This window comes from Hirundo rustica, chromosome 1 (assembly GCF_015227805.2).
Source record: "Hirundo rustica isolate bHirRus1 chromosome 1, bHirRus1.pri.v3, whole genome shotgun sequence".
NCBI classification, from domain to species: Eukaryota; Metazoa; Chordata; class Aves; order Passeriformes; family Hirundinidae; genus Hirundo; species Hirundo rustica.
Genome location: NC_053450.1, coordinates 66,934,459 through 66,952,753, shown reverse-complemented (window position 1 = coordinate 66,952,753; position 18,295 = coordinate 66,934,459). Strand labels below are relative to the sequence as shown.

Sequence of the window (18,295 nt, the reverse complement as noted above, 5' to 3'; positions counted from 1 at the left end):
CAAGGGCTAAAGAGAACAATTTGTGAGACAAGTATTGGTTTCTAAATCCACTCACACTATTCAGAAAAGATAGAACTGAGATACTAACCATGTGATCAATGAAAACTCAATAGCAGTCACTCAAGAGAAAGACTATTAACTTTTTGGCAGAATTCCCAATCTGTTGCTTTCTACCTGAATTGCCCCTTCATTTTAAATGACTACCACAGTTAGCACTCTTGTTCAAGATCCTACACCACACAATGTAACCTTGCCATTGTTAAAATTGCTTAGCAATGAGTTTGGAAAGCAGCTTTAATACCTCTCCAGTTTAAAGCCTACTCATGTATCATATGTAGGCACATGATAAGACAGAAAGCAGGGGTGTAAGAGGCAATGGCTATACAGAATTCAGCGTGATGTCTGTTCAGTCAGCCCAGACCATCAACTTTTTTGAAAAAGTACACTGTGACTTAAATACCTTATTTTTTCTACATTAGCAGCATGTTAGTGTTTCAAGCTAACAGGTGAAAGCTGATGATTTCATTCATCTGTGATGAATGAACTTTACTGCACCACCTCAAAAATAGCTTTACTGTGAAATCTCTGTGAACCGTATTCAAAAACATTAAAAATTCTCCTTTAATTACCAAACTGGTTGAGAGCCAACACACAACAACGGTGACTATGCATGAAACACTGTGGATGCACTCTGTAGGCACAGCACAGTAGTGTTCCAAGTGTGATAAGGAGAGAGCTCCCCTGGTGTTCCCCTTGATGTAATTTGGTTTACAGAGATCATGAACTAGATTCCTTTCAAGTGAAACTGAACTGGAAAATATACTCCAGAAGCATATCTAATACATTCCAGGTACTTATTCTCCAATATTAGACAAAATACTTCAAACTAAATAATTCTGAAATGTGCACAGCACTGATGTCAGGTCCTCCATTTCTACTGGTTTGCTACATCTGCTCCTACTGAGCTGCACCAGCTGTTACTGCCAACACAACTGCAAACACTGCTTTCTGATGAGTTAGGGATGTCACGGGTGTGGCAGTTTTACAAAACACTAGTATTCATGACAGCACAGACCTCCGAAAAATTTTTAGCCAAGTCCAATCAAATTGCTTTATTAACAATCAAAGTGGAAAAATTCACCAGTGTTAGGTTCTTAGAATCTTTTTCGCAACTCATCTTTGAAACACAAGCTGTTGCAATTGTTAATTATTTGCAGCTGAACACCGAATTTAAATCATTTCCAACAAAGGGCAAGAAATCAGCAATATACCTTATTGCTTCCTCCACTGATTGGCCAACTATATTTGAGGAGGCACCTGGCTGAGACAAAGGTGTCAGGCTTATCACCCACTTTACTGGCTTGTAATACTCATCACTGGAGCTCAACAGGTAGAACAGTGTGGTCAGAAAAATCACCTGCAAAACAAATTGAAGTTTTAAATTACAAGGCAGTAAATACTTAACAGAATTAGAGTATACAGCTATGCTCCAGATATTGAATTTTACTGGAAAGGAACAAGATACTCTTCCACAAGCCTGGATTTAGAAAAACAGAGCCAAAAGAATTCTTCTCTCCCCTCCTCCAAAAAGGACTTAACATTTACAGCTAGACATTATAAAACTTCTGCCCCTGTTCAGCCTCTTTCCAAAGTCACATCTAGACCATTTTAGCATGTTTAACAGATCAAAAAATTGCTGAATAGTTACATCTATTCTCAAAACAAGCAAACAAAACTGCCAAATAAATTTGGGCTGCCTCAAGAGTCATTATGCAGCTGGGTATCAGATATGAATTACACAAAAATTCACAACCATAAATTTTATGTTAAGCTGGCAATCCTAAGTGAATATTCCTCCTGTGAGTTTGATGATGAGTCTCAGCAGAAGTGATGGCAGTTGCATTGTTTCAGTTAAAAGACAAAAAAATTACAATCAGATTGGATCAGCTTCTTCTATGTTGCAGTCAACTATGTTACTCTTATTTTCCTGTTAGTGGACTCAGGAACTTCTTGGGTAAGAATAAATCACAGAACTGTGTCCATCCTGAAGCAGAATACTTAAAACATGAAAAATCCATTCTGTATGCTTAAAAAGTAAACTGGTTTATATTTTCTTCATGTACAAGACTCGCATATTTTTTCTTTCCTCTCAAGATTAAAAAGAATTCTTTCACTTTCCTTGTTTCCAATCTACTTGTATTCTAGAATAAACCACATCTTAATCTTTTTTTAATAAGCCATATAGCCTGATCTCCATAAATCTCTTACTTTCAAACATTTTATCCAGTTTGCAGACACCTATTGCTCTTTTCTTTCATTCCCTCTGAAGATGCTCACAAAAACAAAATGCAGACAGCATTGCAATATTCCATTACCAATCTCAAAAATCATATCTGTCTCTGTTCCTAATTCCTTTATACGCAGTAAAATGCTACTACCACTTTCCCCCAACTATGCCCTCGCAGACTTTAACTTGAAAGTCACATTCAACTATTGACCTATAATGACCCCATCCAAAACTTCATATATTGATTTAGGCTATATTCCATCTCCCCAGGTGTTTAGCTTCTGCCTTGGGAAATAAAACAATCTAGCTAATAAAACAAGTCATTATATTAGCAGATTTTAATAGCATGCTGCTAACATTCATTTTGAGCTTAAAAAAATAATACCAATAATTAAGCCTTGCTTTAGTGGGAAATAGGTCTAGTGCCAATAGCAGTATTAGCTATGTTTTGTTACAGCTTCAAGTAAAAGAATCTTAAATCACATTTTAACAGCCTTTGTAATTCTGCAGTTATGGTTATTTTTCTTCCTTGATGGGCTCTGCCATGTCTAAGCTACTATAATATTTCCTGATTTTACTGAAAAATGCTATACTGAAGCAGGCACCCAGATGATGTTGTGTCTTCCTTCCACTGACCTCAGCCTACAGATCCTTCTGCACGTGCTGTTTTCAACAGAGAGCAGCACTTTGTTTTAAGCACAGTAAGTATAATATCTGCTTATCCTGACTGTTCTTCCCCAGTGTTTAGAGAAGAAAACTTGCTTTCTTAAGAAGACACAAGACAGACATACCCACCTGAAGGGTAAATGCAAAAGCAATGGCTGGGAATGAACAGCAGTGGAATAAAATGTGGAATAAAAGCCAGGAAAACATACAGACCCTACTCAATTTCTGCTAAAAGAAGATGGATATAACAGCAGCTCCATACAAAATTAACTGAAATTTGGAATAGCTGCCTTTTAGGAAATTAGTGTATTTCCTTTAGCACAATAGGTGTAGAAATGCAAAAAGAAGCTGTAGTCACAGAATTTAATAATGTATCATCAAATGGCGTGCTGACTCCTCCAGTAAGTAGAATAGCCTCAATACTTCATTCAGCAGTAAAAGATACATACTATCTTAGAGCAGCTGGAGGCTAAAAGCTTTCAGACCTCTTTTACAGGATATCTGAGATACCTAAAATGTTTCCAAAGCAACAATTCAAGATCCTGCCAACGACTATGAGGAAGAATTTACCAAAGACAAAACACTAAGACCTTTCCATAGTTAAACAATTGATGGATTACTATTTCGTCCTGTAGAATTTGTCCTGTAGCTGAAAACATTGAAGAGGGATACACTGAATTCAAGGAGAAAACTTGGGGTAAACACTCTCTACCAAAATGGTAATTTCCAGAGGTATCAAGAAACACACAGCCTAACTGCTTGTGCACTGGGTCCACTGATTCAGTAAATATTTTTATATCTGCTTTTCATACTCTATTTTTTTGCTGAAAAACTCCAGGGTTTTTGTTTGTTGGGAGTTTTTTTGCTTGTTTTGAGTTTCCTGGTTGTTTGTCGTGTGTTTAATAGCATCCAAAATCTGTGCATTTCCTACGGGACTGTAGATGCCCATCAGCCAAATGGAGCTTTTTCTCTTCCAATCTTTGTAACAGAATATGAGCAGAGTGAGTGTGCAGACATGTGAGTATACACATGTGCGTAATTATACATCACACAAAGGCATATACATACGGCCATGTGTGCAGACAGCAACTTGTATTCAGAAGCGAAATACAAGTCACACTTCTGTAACTAATGGTCAGTTTTCAAAAATCTGTTGAAGATCTGAACACAGTCTTACTGGATCATGGATGGATGTGCTGCACAGATTGACGTTCCTACTTAATATTTTGATGGAAGACGTATTTTTCAAAATTGAGGTTTTGAACAAAGTGTCCGTTATTTCCATGCTTTAAGGAACAAAGGTCTAAAATAAAGTGCAGTATTTTAATTTCTATTCAAGATGACTAAAACTGGACCGAAATGTAATCAGTAGAAAAGATAACCACTTTGAGCATTATCTTGTCGGAAAACTTAAGTTTGCTTGTGCCACCCCAGACTAGTAAAAACTTTTCTGTTGCAACTAGGAAACCTGAAAAATAAAAAGATGGAAGTACAGTTCAAGCATCTAATCTTTAAAAGAATTCCAACACAGCAAGATCCCAACTACGTCTGCTAACCAGCTGACTGCACGGTACCCCACCAGCAAGAGGCAGGAGCCTGCTAGCAGACAAAAAGTCAGGATCATGCATCACAGCTACAGCATGCAGTGAACTCGATGTAAGTCATTAGGCAGCTAAAGATAAATTTTGTATCTGAGCCTAAGTCCCTTGAAATCACTGACAATTAGTTCCCAAGCTTGCAAATTTTGTATGCTAACTTTTTGGACACAGTTTTAAATGCGCCATCTTGGCTGAAGTTGTGGACTAAGGAAGAAACAAAATACTCCTTTTTTTTTTTTAATGGAAGACAGCTAGAGACCAAAACTGGTGATTTCCCTGCAAAAATTTTTTCCATCTCCTGAAAGCAATGGCTTGTACAGGGATAGGCTTATGCAGACATGCTGTAAGATTTCAGCAGTTATGCAGAATATTACAAGCTACGGCTTAGTACCTTCAAGGCCTGAAACAAGAATTTTCCACTAACAGAATGACAGGAAGACTTACTACCTCCTAATCTTGCCCTCTTGTCTAGAAGGCCCCCAAACAGACAGCAAATTTGCAAAATCTTAAAGGATTCTGGTATTAGAAAAGTTTAGAAGATGCTTTTAGTGCTTCAGGTTTGAGTTTCCATTGTTACAATATGTGCAATTAGGTTACTCCAGTAAAACGGACCATGGAAATCAATGACACACTACTTACCACTGAAAGCACAAAATTGAGAAGAGCTGTCCCACTGTGGAAGAGGATTGTCACTAATGCTGTAACCGTAGTAAACAAGAGGCTCACATTGCGACTCATCACTATCCACAGAGACTCCAGGATCTGAAAAAGCAGAAAGAGAAGACAGAGTTAGATATTGGATGCTATTAGCAAGGATAGAGAATTACTTGCTGAGTGATTTCATCTCCATCAACCTATACAAAGATGACCTAAAAAAAAAAAAAAAAGAACAAGTCAGCTTCCCTCACTCCTACACTACAGCAGATTCCACTTCACCAAAGATAAGTTTCTATGTAGCTGATTATAAGGTTTTGGAATTCTCTCTCAGTATTCAAAATTATTTCATTACACAAAATTGAAAAAAACCTCGATGTGGTGACACATGTTTATTGTGACTAACATTGCTGTCAAGCAGATCTTGTCTTGGGAGAAAATACGTGCCTTTTCAAAAGCAGAAATGCTATGACACATAGAACAAGGCGTAACATCACGAGGTAGAAAAAAATATCTGACAAAAAAAAATCTGAAAAAAATGTTCCCAATCGCATAATAAAATTCTTATTTCAATAAATTTGTTGTTAAAAGCTTTCATGGTAATGAAATGCATGTTTTTAATAATGTTTGCAGAGAAATGCAAAAGTTATGATTTTGAGTAAGGCTGCATCAGTTCATCAAATATTTATTAAAAATAAACAATATTAGATAATCTATTAAAATTTGTATTGGCTTGGGGAACTGCTTGCTTATGGTTACATATAGTAAAGACTAGTTTTGATGCATCAAATGAAGGCACATAGAAGCATCCTAAATGCAATGCACACTGGTTTCAAACAAATATTTCATCCAGAAGGAATAGTATAAGAACTGTATAAGCCAAAGTGATTCTAACATATAAAAGAAGCAAGATCACAAACAAATCTTTTAGACTAACTAATGTAACTGGAAAAATTGTAAAAGCTCTGACACGAAAGCCCTTCAGGTTCATAGCTGTTAAATAAAGACTTCAAGCCTAGCAACTAGTCTTGATTTAACAAATAGCAATTAGACTGAATTAAAACAAAACCAACCAACCAAAAACCCCCCAAACCAACCAACCAAAAAAAAAAAAAAAGTATATATATATATATATATATATTTCCTTTCTCAGAAGTCAGTATTTGTAGAGTAGACAAAGGAATGTAAGCCATGTGATCACCTCTCCTTTAGAAGTCAGAGAATCACACTAAACATAATTTATTAAGCATGAACTTGAGAGGGAATAAGTGCCAGGGGAAATGGCAGGGAATTACAACACTGAAAGACCTACTTAGTTCATGCTTCCTACTATTTAATGGGAATGATGAATGTTAAAGCTCATCTTTTGTACAGATTTTTTTAGTGTCTCTTGAAAATTCGTGTGAGGTTAGGAGTGAAGAGGACACTGCTGAAAAATGTTCTCCCACTGGTACCTGCCCCTTTGCTTCTTCTATGGACTACAGATTCATTCTGGGGGTGCAGCAGTGCTACAAATTCATGCACCCCCAGGTAAAATTCTCATGCGGACATTATGTTATGAGGACTGTAGACACAGAGGACAGTGAATTCTGAGGAAATGGTTTGCAGCTAAAGCAGAGGTCTTCCAGTAGCTACAGGAAGGATAGTGCTACCACTGCTAATAGCAGGCCTGAAGTTGTATGCAAGGCTCCCCTCCCAGATATTTAAGCTTGTTACTAGAACTTGGTGTATGAACAGGAGCCTCTGTGCCACAAGTCTTCTGTTATAATGCAGAGTTTAATCACTAAACAGCAGCAAAGGCCTTGAAAATAGAGACACATGTTGAAAACAAAGGCCACTAAAACATGAGCAGTACTTTGAATAAGAAGGCATTGAAGATCCGCAACTTTTATGAGTTAGGAAGATTATTTTTCCTTCAAGAAAATGAGGTAAGAACTAAGAAAGGGGGGAAAAAACCACAACAGGCTAACAACAGAACAAGGCACCCAGCATGACCTGGAAAAGTCATGCTTTTCCCAAGTATCACAGCATAGAGTGTAGGACAGAGGGGCCTGTCAAGGGGCAGGAGCTGTCCAGAATAAAAGTATCTTATGAAAAGACAAGCTCCTTAATTTGAGGGAAGACGATGTCCATTAAATTCCAGCCCAGCATACCTAAGAGCTCTTGAGCCAGCTCATTTAGACTCGTGTGACTCAGGCCATTAAGACAGCCTCTATTGGTGCCAACTACACAGCACCATCATGATGGTTTTTCAGCCTCCCAGCTCACGTGGGACATGATTGTAAAGGACTGACCACATTCAGTATATAATGATAAGGATTAGGAGACTGTAAAGCAAATCACTGGCATGAAGCATGTTGCTAATGAAAATTGGTCTGGTAAAGTTTTGCTCTGAAGCGTAAAACAAGCCTGATTTAAAAGCCTTCTAACTAGTAATCACAGCAATTGTTAAGACTCTCACTTGCAACGCATAAGCTGAGCTGACACCAGAGAGAGTTCACAAGGAGAGGAGCTTGTTCCATCTGCCAGAGGAGAGCACAGAACTGGTGGGACTGTGAAAGTTACTTCAAAATAGCATGTTTCTCCAGTATAGGCAGGATTTATTGCACACTTTCCCTAGAAGCTTTAGCCTGAGGCTGATAACCAGGAGTATACAACTGCAGGTAGTTTGAATGTAGGTATCAGGTTGTTCAATGAACATCAGGAACGATTCTCCTACATGAACATCCTTGTTTGGTGGAGTCATTGATTGGAACTAGTTATCACCAGCATCTGCTTTAGACTAACTGCAGATAGTGCCTTTCTACAGCTTTGGTATGTCTTATGAAAGCAACTGCATTTTTTAAGGACTCGATTCCAACTACAGAGTAATTCCTTGTTATGCATATGTATCATTAAAATTTCAAGATACAAGCTCTTCATAGCTAAGGTGAGAAGACAGACATAGCAGACATTAATCATTACTGAATACAGTATCAGAACACGCTCAAAAACTTCCCTAGCACTCACAAAATCAAATTACAGGCAGCTGTAACGAAGAGTTCATAATGCTGTTTGATTCCCAGAGCCTACTGCAGCTGAGTTGATGAGCTCACCTACTACACCTAAAGAATTGTTAACACCTTGCCAGCTGAGTTCTCCAAAACACAACAAAGTGCAAATATTTATACAATAATGTTACATTACTTTTAGGTCCTTTTTCACTATTAAATAACAGAAATCCACACCTCTTTCCCCAAACCACTGCTCTGCAAGCTGCCCTAAGGTATCAGTGTCTTAGAAGAGCTACAGAGCTGTTCAGAATTGAGGACTCTCTTACACATCACACTGAGCTGTGCCACCATCAGCATCAGTTACTGTGCCTTTCCAATCTGTAACAGGCAAGAAAGCAAAATTGCATGCAATGTTTTCAGGCATCTAGAGTGTCCTCTTAGCCACTTTTAAACTGGTCAACACATGAAAATTAGGGTTAAAAGGCACTTAACCAAAACAGTAATTTGTTGAGAACTTCAAGTCAGCAAACTCATGGAAGCCAGACAAAACTTATGTACCTAACTCGATTCAGTATAAAGGGAATAAGACTGGACACAAAGATGTAAAAAAACAAAACAGGGAAAAAAAACATGGTAGTCGATATATTACTGAAAAATGGACTGAAATAGCTATAAACCTATGAGATTACTTGAAGAAATTACTGGAGCCAGAAAAAATATTAGGATATGTAGTACCTCAGCGAAATATTTGAGAAACTGACTTAAAATATACAGATCAGTCATGCTAAAAGCACGGAAAGGGAAACCTAACTAAGCTGAAGCTTGCTGCGTCTCTCTGTGGAAGGTCTTGCGTCTTCCCGTCTGGGAGATCTCTGAATGATACCACCTGCTGGTGGAATGATGAGTATTCTTGTGCAAGGAGCCAAAAGATCAAATTAAGAAGACATTAGCCATGTCTCATGTAACATCAAGGGAGCTCTGAGTCATCATTCACAGATTTAGCCAGCAGCAATTCACTTTCTCAAAGCTACAGGCATACAAGAAATGGAGAAAAAGGGTTATGAATGGAAAAGGAGATGAATGAGGAAAGAATGATCTTTTTTATTTTTCAAAAATTAAATCTTATTAGTCCAGCTACATGTTACCTATTTCATCCATCTGATGAACTACCTTAGAGGGGAGTATCGGGCGCAAAATAGAAAGCATAAGTCAGGCCCCACTCTTGCTCTCTATGTCAAGAATGAGATTAAATAAACCTCACTTCAGAAACACATCACTGATTATATTATGCTGGTTTTTAACACTACTGCTTCGAATACTGGAAAAAGGCAGCAGGGCTGCTAACACCAAAGCTTTTAGAAAAAAACAAACTGATGACTTGGAAAACCTTATCTTCATATTAAATCTTCAAGGAATTTACATGCTTATATAATAAATTACTTTAAAATAATTAAAGTCTGTCTATATCAATCTACAGCTAAGCATAACTGCTACAATGAACAGCACATTTTGAGTGGGGTACAGAAGTCTTCCAAGCTTTACCTGATACTCAAAGTTGCAAAGCTGAATCCATGCATCTTGTTACAAATTAAGTAAATGCCAGCAACTCCCCAACACTCCTAAATCAGTGATTTAATTATATGCTTTCAACTCTAAAATGAAAATTTCTTCCATTAGGGGAAAAGCCTGAAGTGAAGCACTAGCATCTGTCTTCTCTTAACATTTTTCTTACAGCAAACACTCCTTTTCATATTAAGGAGGAAGAACACTTCCTATGAGTTCCATCAATGGAGAAGAGTTTATCTGCTTGTGGCTGTAGTATGACATTGTCAAATAGCTGTATTTTCAAAGAAAACTGTCATCTGTTCTATTCTGAAATACTTCAGAATGCCAAGGGGCTAGCAGGACAGTTATTCTTTGGTTAACTCAATCTATACATAAATATTTGTTACATGCAAGTAGGGTAATCATACACACTTCTTTTCCAAAAGTGGAGGAAATCGCATTAAAGCTGTATATCTGCTTCTTTACTGCTATCTCATTGTCTTTAAATTATCTCTAAGTTAAAAAAACCTGTCAACACAGCTTTGGTACTGTACTATGTCTTGCTATATTCTTAAGAACTCAAACTAGCATTGATTTCAAGTGTTCAACCCTCACTCTCCCCACAAACAACACAATCAACCAAAAAATAAAAGGACAGAACAGTTTGGGTTGGAAGAGACCTTAATGATCATCTGGTCCCAATCCCCTGGCCATAGGCAGGGTCACCCTTCCTTTGACCAGGCTGCTTAAAGCCCCATCTATTCTGGTCTAAATCCCACCCAAAATTCCATAAAATATGAAAAAAAACCAAAAAAACCCACCCAAACAAAAAAACAAAACTAAAGAATCTATGCAAAAGAAAAATTAAATCCCCAGAACACACACTTCCAAAAGCACTCACGTAATTTACAATATTAACCCTTCCCAATTCAGTATGCCATTCTAATGGCATTGTTCCACTTCAAAATACCAGGAGAAAGGTTTTCATGCTCTAGTAAGAACATTAATCCTAAATACAGTAAGGCTGCTTTGTATCTTAGGATAGGTAAGAAACTTGCTTAAACATACCATACTTAAGCAAAAGGTATTCTTATTTTCATAATCTCCAAGTTTTAATGACCTAAACAAGAACAGAGACTGTATTTTCATCAGTTTTAACTTAAAATATTAGTGTGAGTAATATTTATGCAATGCACTGTAGATGAGCAAGCCAGGAAAGAAAATGCTGCCCAGTAAGGATGTGAAATCAGGATTTAGAGCTTTCTACTAAGCTGGCTTGTTTAGAGTCTGCTATTAAGGACATGAGTATATGGAGAAAAAAGACAGGTGTTTCCCCACAGCTGATGAGTAATGAGTTCCTGGAAAAAAACAGGAAAGCAAGTCAATTGCTGGCACTTTTTTCTTGAACTTCTAAACCAGGTTTTAGAAGTAAAGCAAGCATGTCAGCTAGATGAAAATTTTAATATTAATGCTTTTCATTCTTAAATATTTATTCTCTTTACACTTTTCTTTGCCTCTTTCTAGCCTGCTTAGGTTACTGAAGCACGCTTTACATCATGGTTTCTGAGCACTGCACAGAAATGCTGCAAATGACACACTCTTATCAGGTAGTTTCTCCTCCTTCGGTGCCTCTTGCCTAGAAGGAAACTCCACATTGATTTTAAATCATGATGTGCTGTGCATGTTTAAACCCTTTGCCTCAAGCATCCATGGCCAACCTTGAGAAAGTATTCAGCAAATTTCATAATTAATTGAAAAAGGTTTACTGCAATAAAGTTTTTTTCAACTCTTTCTTGTCTCACATCTTCTTCTATGGTAGAAGCTGTTAACAATTTAAGCAGCAATTAGGGAAGGACAGAAAAAGCACATGTGCCTATCAGTCTAGATCAAGGAACAGCAGTTCCTTGGAGGCAAATATCAGCTTTGACTGCATCCACAGATCTGTTATAGTGCCAGTTAGGTATAAATAATAGTCTTCCAAAATTGAAGATACTTCTAGTAATGACAACAGCTCAAATCAAAGATGAACTAATGAACTATATTGGGGATTGACTCTCTGTATCAAGCATTTTGGACTTAACATGATTTTTTAGTGAAACACTTCAATTTGGATTGCTTTCAATGCTTCCTCTTTTCTCCTCACAAGGTGAAATGTTTCTATTCAGGAATTCATACTGTGTAAAACATTAATTTCATTCTCTACAGAACTTTCATAAAAGAAGAGAAAAATAAGCTGCTTTCAACCTAACAAACAATAATAATTTGAGGCCAAAAAAAAAAAAAAAAAAAAAAAAAAAAAAAAAAAAAAGACAACCTCCCAGTGCTTTTATTGCTTGGTTTTGTTTTCACAACCTCTTAGTCAATAGCTTCTTCAGTTATAATCTAAACCAACTGGTCTCTTCTTTAAAGAGAAAAGACTACATAAAATAATGCACTGAAAATCAGCTTGCAGGTGACACAGGTAAACAATCTGCCTTGGGAAGACATCTGGGAAGCTGGAGTCCATGATGATGCTAAAAGCATAACAGCTTCTTTATCATAAGACTTTCTGTTTGTTTTACAGTTATATCTTAAATGGGCTTGCAATAATTGCTTAGATAATTATAAATAACACTAACAGCATTTCCATCATTTTCCACTTACTTGAATCCATAACCTCAGTTCTACTCCACAGAGAAATTGCTATCAGTTAAAAATTAGACCATTTTCATTGTAAGTGCGAAGAATACATACCGACAGAAATGTTTCAATGTTGTCGTGAACAAATGATGCAACATCTTGCCAGTCCAGAATATCTCCTAGCCAGCTGTTTTGACGGTTTATGTGCCACTTGTGCCCTTTGTGTCTTCCAGAATGCGTCACATTCTTAAAGAAAATAGACATTCAAATAAAATTTAGACATATGAGAAAGTCAGAAGTTAATGCTTTAGACTGATGTTTTCTTAATGAGGACTAGATCCAACATGCATCTAAATACTTAAGAGTTGCTTTAACTGGCATCCCCAAAAAATACCTGGAAGTACTCTGTACACTGGAAAAGTTAAAATCTGGCAGAAAACTGTAGTTAATTATCCCATTTAATTACATTTGTGTATACTGTATTGATTCACCCCTGTAAAAATTTACTGCTTGACTGATACAATGGTATCTATTTTGCTCTTAATGAAAGCACATAAGAAAGAGGTAATGATTCCAGTTATTGCCTACATAATTTACTGTTCGCAACACACAAGTTTTCCCAGTATAGCCCATAAAGAAAAATGCAAGCAAAAGTCCAAGCAAGTAGTTTCTTCACTAATAGTGTCAACCTCTCCACAGGTAATGGTCAATCACACAAAACCTAAAAGCTAAATTGTATACGGGAGGATTTCTTCTGACTGCAATCCTTTGTAACTGCAACACAAGACAACAGGACATGGCTATGAAAACAACAGCTAATTCCTTAAGTGGCTCCTCCCTCATTATGAAGTTGCCTATTGCCCATTGAATCGTACCTGATTACCATCTTGAATGAGGTTATTTGACTCGGTCTGGGACTGTAACAAGTGCTTCAGAGAAGGATGCCAAAATTCTCTGTACGCAAGCTCAAGCAAACCCGCTGACTACAACATTCTAGTCCTCAACAGAAGAACACTTCTCAAGTTCTTAACTCTGATTTTTAAAATAAACATTCCACTACTTGTTAAAATTTTCTACACACTTTTAGCCTCAAGAGCCTGCAGTCAAAACAACTGTATATTCTTCTGCCACACATGGCAAATAACATTCCAAGAGTGGTCCCTGCACTCATTCATCTAAGCATTAATTTTTCTGCTTATTACCAGTTCTCTCTAGATCCACTGTTACACTTTGTGATGAACAATTATAAACCTTCTATAACAATCCACTTCCAACACACAAAGATCTTTCTTCTGAGCTAGCAATTTATTTAGAGTAGAAACATATGAGTAGTCAAAAATCTCCCTCCAACAAGCCTTCTGTATTTGTAAACTGTGTGGAGACCTATCATCTGTTCATCTAGTTCTATATAAAAACTGTTATTTCTTTAATGCAGAGATCTGCTTGGAACTTTAGAGGTACTTGAATAACTGCATAAAGAAAAATGTTATTATAATTGCAATCATTTAAATATACAGAAATATTTCAGGAATATGACTTCTGGACTTGGTATTTCCATTACACAATGGCTAATGAATTGCTTTTTCCTTTAAAAGGCAAACAGCATTGGCAGCGTAACAATGACTTAACTCTTAGGAAGTTTTCAGGATTCAGTGTACAGAACCCATTATAAAATGGCTGCAAAAATGCACTATAAGAAATTTAATAAGAAGACAACCATTTTCTCACAATTTCAAATTAATAAAAGTTACAAAAATCATGCAGAAGACAAGCTGTCTTTTCCCAAGACCTCACCAACACAAAAATTCAGCAGAAAGTGCTAAACTATGAAATATTAATTATAAAAAGTGAGAAAACTGTAAAATGGCACACACAAAACCACAATAAACTACTTAAGTCTAAGACACAGCTCTGGCTGTATTAAAACTGTGCCTCTAGAATGATGTGTCATGCACACTTGAAATTATTACCTTCTTTTTACTGACCTTTACTCAAACTTCCAACTTTCTGCTAATCTCTTCCTCAGAAATTCATACTTAGCATAATTATCTCAGAGCACTAAGTGATAGTTTATATGAATACCATTTAAATAAGTTACCCACCTTCACAAACCAAGAGTGATAAAGCCTGTCCCAAAGCTCCAGCACTTGTTTTTCAATCACAGCAGTGTTATTTACTTTTTCTCCTAAAATCTTATGGAGCTAAAACACATAAAAATCTTTTATTATACAGAACAGAACAAAGCAGGAATCCACTGATGAACTTCAAGCTTGATGAACAACGTAAGATTGTCTGTAAAGGCACGTTTCAAACCAAGTTATCGTAAAAATTAGTATCAATATGAAACACACACTTCAGAAAAAATGTTTCACAATACAGAGACTTTCTTAAAATATCATCTGTTGACTAAGGCCTTCTTTTTGCACTGAAAAACATAAGCTGTCTCTGAAATGCTTAATCCAAAACCCTTAATCATATCTTTAGAGTAAATATTTCAAACAATTTAAGATGTGTGTTTGATATCAAACATATAAATAAAAATCTTGGCAAATTCTTCTGAAGAAAGTTAGCTTAACTATACACATCATGATCAAAAAAAATGTCCAGTGCACCACACCCAGCCCACACAGAAATTAGGGGAGAGGGAGGGGCAGTGGTCACAATAAAAGTCTACATTGTCTATAACAGCACAGCTAAAGCCAGTTAAAAAAAAAAAAAAAAAAAATTACTCAATTTTATTTGATTTATTTTCACCAGAAATCATTAGAATGAAGACAGATTCTTCAGTTCTTAAAAAGAAACAATCCTCTGAACAGAAAAGACTACTGAAATCACTCCCACTCTTCCTTCAAAAGTCCCAAACCAGAGGGGAAAGGATAGATCTGTCAACAAAATGGTTAAACATGTGGAAGAGAACGACTGACAAATGTATATATATATATATATATATATATTTTTTTTTTTTTCTTTTATGGAATATAAGAATTGAAAAAACCCAAAGAATTGGAGTTTTTTCACAGCTCACTCTTACCTTGTGTGTGATCCATTCTCGGCCATACTGGTAGACGTTGTTAGCTGCAGAATTCAGCGCCTTCTGAATGACCTGGGCTTCTGGGAGCCAGCTGGGGGGGGGTGGTTAAAGAGGGGAAACAAAGTTAACTGCTATATATTATACACACTTCATTAGACCCAAAACACACTGCAAATTAACATTCTGAAACAACAAATCATTATGGCTATATACATATAAAACTTATTACAACTCGAATGTTTCCTTCTACATATCAAGGAATAGATTTTTCCCCTAAGCAAAGCAAAATTAAATCTAGGGCATGTCATTGCATTTAAAATCTTCCAGGGTTCCTGAAACCTTAATTAAATTGCTATCTCAACTTTTTTTAAGTAGATCTGCTCTTCGATCTGTGTATGCCCTCACCAAACCACCTGCTTGTGAATTTCTTCAGGGACTCACATGACTTTCAAGTAATGTACCCTACCGAGTTGCCAGCAATTTCACCACTTGTGAATACACAACCTCTGCTTTGACTTTCTTTTTACATCTTGATTCAATGGCACTTGCTGGAGCCCTTCCAAAACAAAATGAAAGCATTCAGGAAATAGAACTGCAGTATTTGTTCACCTGACTGAGGATCAACATGGAAGCTCTTCTGTCTGTATAATGCTTCAGAAATGTTCCAGATTGGAATTCCAAGATATTTCAGTCACTCACCTCTAAATGTAATACAAGCATCAAGCTCTGAAAGCTGGTAAAGTTTCATGGATTTGGCACGAGGTGTTCTTACTCTTAATGAACTAAAATATAGTGTTATGGATACTTCAAATTTGGATGCAAACACTGGAAGTAAAAAATTATGCCAGAATTCAAATTACTTAACTAGTACTCCACTGCTAGTAAATAAGCTTCTGACAGTCACATTTCTATTTTCATTAGTCCCATTTATTTCCATCTTATGGCAAAACAGAAAGGCCAAACAACACAGGAGATGCCATGAAGGAATAAAACCAAGTATTTTAAGTGCTTTCTGTTCTCATGATTGTTATTATCAGTAGTGCCAAAGCATGTATTACACTACAGTTGTTACTATCTATATCCTTCTAGTTCTGTTTTTGAAAAATTGTTTTGCTCTTATAATACAGCATCTGCTTTCTTTCAGTCTTAAGTCACCATCACTTTTATTTAAAATGTGCCTTTGAAAGAGTCAACCATTCTTATTCTGGCGAGATCTTTTTTTGGTGGCATTAAATTGGTATCTCACATTTGCCCAATGTCTGTTTAGCTGAAGCAGAATGAAAGCCACCTGGAACACACCCGCCCTTAAAATCATACTTTCCAGTCTCACCTATTCCCCCCTCTGATGTTCATGCAATGACTCCTTTGCTCACCAGTGTGCCCATGTTTTTCTCTAGATGAATTACTCTCAAAAGCTTCTCTTACTACTTGTCTTGATGCTTACTTTAGCCATTACACAGCTAAACCTTACAAACTTCCCACGGTACTCACTACACACAACTACTCTTAACAGAAATGGCCCTGTCCAACTGATCCACACCAAGCTCCCCCACCCATCACTCTGTCCCCCCTTGAACTCTTCTTCTGTTCACTCCAGGAACAATGTCTTCAACTCCTATTCCTTCAAATGCACTCCACATCCATCTCTCTACATTTAAAAATTAATTTAGCTCTATCTTGAAACTTTCTAGAGATAGCATTCTTTTCTAACACTTTTCTTTCATAGGAAAAAGGGAAAAAAACAGATCTCTTTATTCTCTGCGCTACACAAGTTTCCTCTCCATAACTGAAGCTATAAAAGTTCACACAGCTCTCCTTCACCACCAAATCGCACCCAGTCCTCAAATGAGATCCCACACTGACAGTCCTCCAGAGTGATGCACAAACATCCCTGCTGTCTGAGAGTTTAGCTTTTACATCTGCCTGTGACAGACAGCCACATTTCTGTTCACTTAGGGGAGTTTTTAAATTAAAAACAATGCATAAGAGCACCTGGAAGCTTGTTAATCCACCCTACACTATTGGCTTAACTTCAGCATTCTTACTTTGCCCATTCTGGGTGACTGGCTACTGTCTCATTGATCAAGCTGCTTGTGACTTGAATCATGTGAACGCTCTCCTGATGAACCTAAATTAAAGAGAGAGAGGAGAAATGTTACACAATGCAAACTACAACTCTTCCTACACTCAGAAACACTTCTTTATTTGTGTGGGGGAGGGGGGAGTGTGATTGGGAGGAAAAGGGTGGGGAGGTGAGGGGAAGATGAGAAGGGGGACTGTGACCAATTTGTACATTTAAAAAAATAATTCTTCCAGTGCAAATGACCCACTATGAAGAAACAAGTTCCATTAACCCAAGAAACACCTAGTCAAGACAATAATAAATTCTGGTCACTAGTAATAGCAAAAGGAAATTTAAATATTGTCACATCAGTGGAAAAAATTCAACAATAACAGCAGTGCTGTCAGGAGAAGCACTAAAATACAAAGCAAATTTTCAGATATGCCTTTTTAAGTTACAGATCAAAGATGTCTAAAAATTAAGAAATACTTAGCTCTAACATGACCAGCCCTGCTAAGAAGTGTCTGACCAAATAAATTATTCAGCAAGAATGATAAAATACACCTTTTATAAATATCTTAATAGTCCTTTTATGAATATAAGGGAGCTTTAGGCAGGAATGTTTGCACAACTTCTAAAGACTTCAATTTTAAACACTCAACATTACATATGACTACATTTTGGAAAAAGGAGATTGACATCAGAACCCACTGATCTTTGTTCCATAACTGTATTGAAGTCAAACATTCAATCTCCATTGACCGTTTCAAGTATGAACACAGCTCCATTAAGGAAAAGGGAAAAAAAGTACATGAGTGACCTCTTCTGGTGAGCAAAATA

At 36.8% G+C, this 18,295-nt stretch overlaps 1 protein-coding gene across 2 annotated transcripts in view; it reads right to left on the bottom strand.

The window, feature by feature from the left end:
• The window catches only part of TMEM245 (transmembrane protein 245), a 76,745-nt gene that overhangs the window by 25,897 nt on the left and 32,553 nt on the right, over positions 1-18,295 (bottom strand). For both annotated transcript variants that reach the window (XM_040086389.1, XM_040086380.2), the window contains 6 exons: positions 17,439-17,521; positions 15,394-15,484; positions 14,465-14,563; positions 12,477-12,608; positions 5,191-5,313; positions 1,272-1,417 (listed from right to left, as the gene is read on the bottom strand). In XM_040086389.1, the coding sequence (XP_039942323.1) occupies positions 1,272-1,417; positions 5,191-5,313; positions 12,477-12,608; positions 14,465-14,563; positions 15,394-15,484; positions 17,439-17,521 (674 nt within the window). The remainder of the gene's footprint in view (positions 1-1,271; positions 1,418-5,190; positions 5,314-12,476; positions 12,609-14,464; positions 14,564-15,393; positions 15,485-17,438; positions 17,522-18,295) is intronic.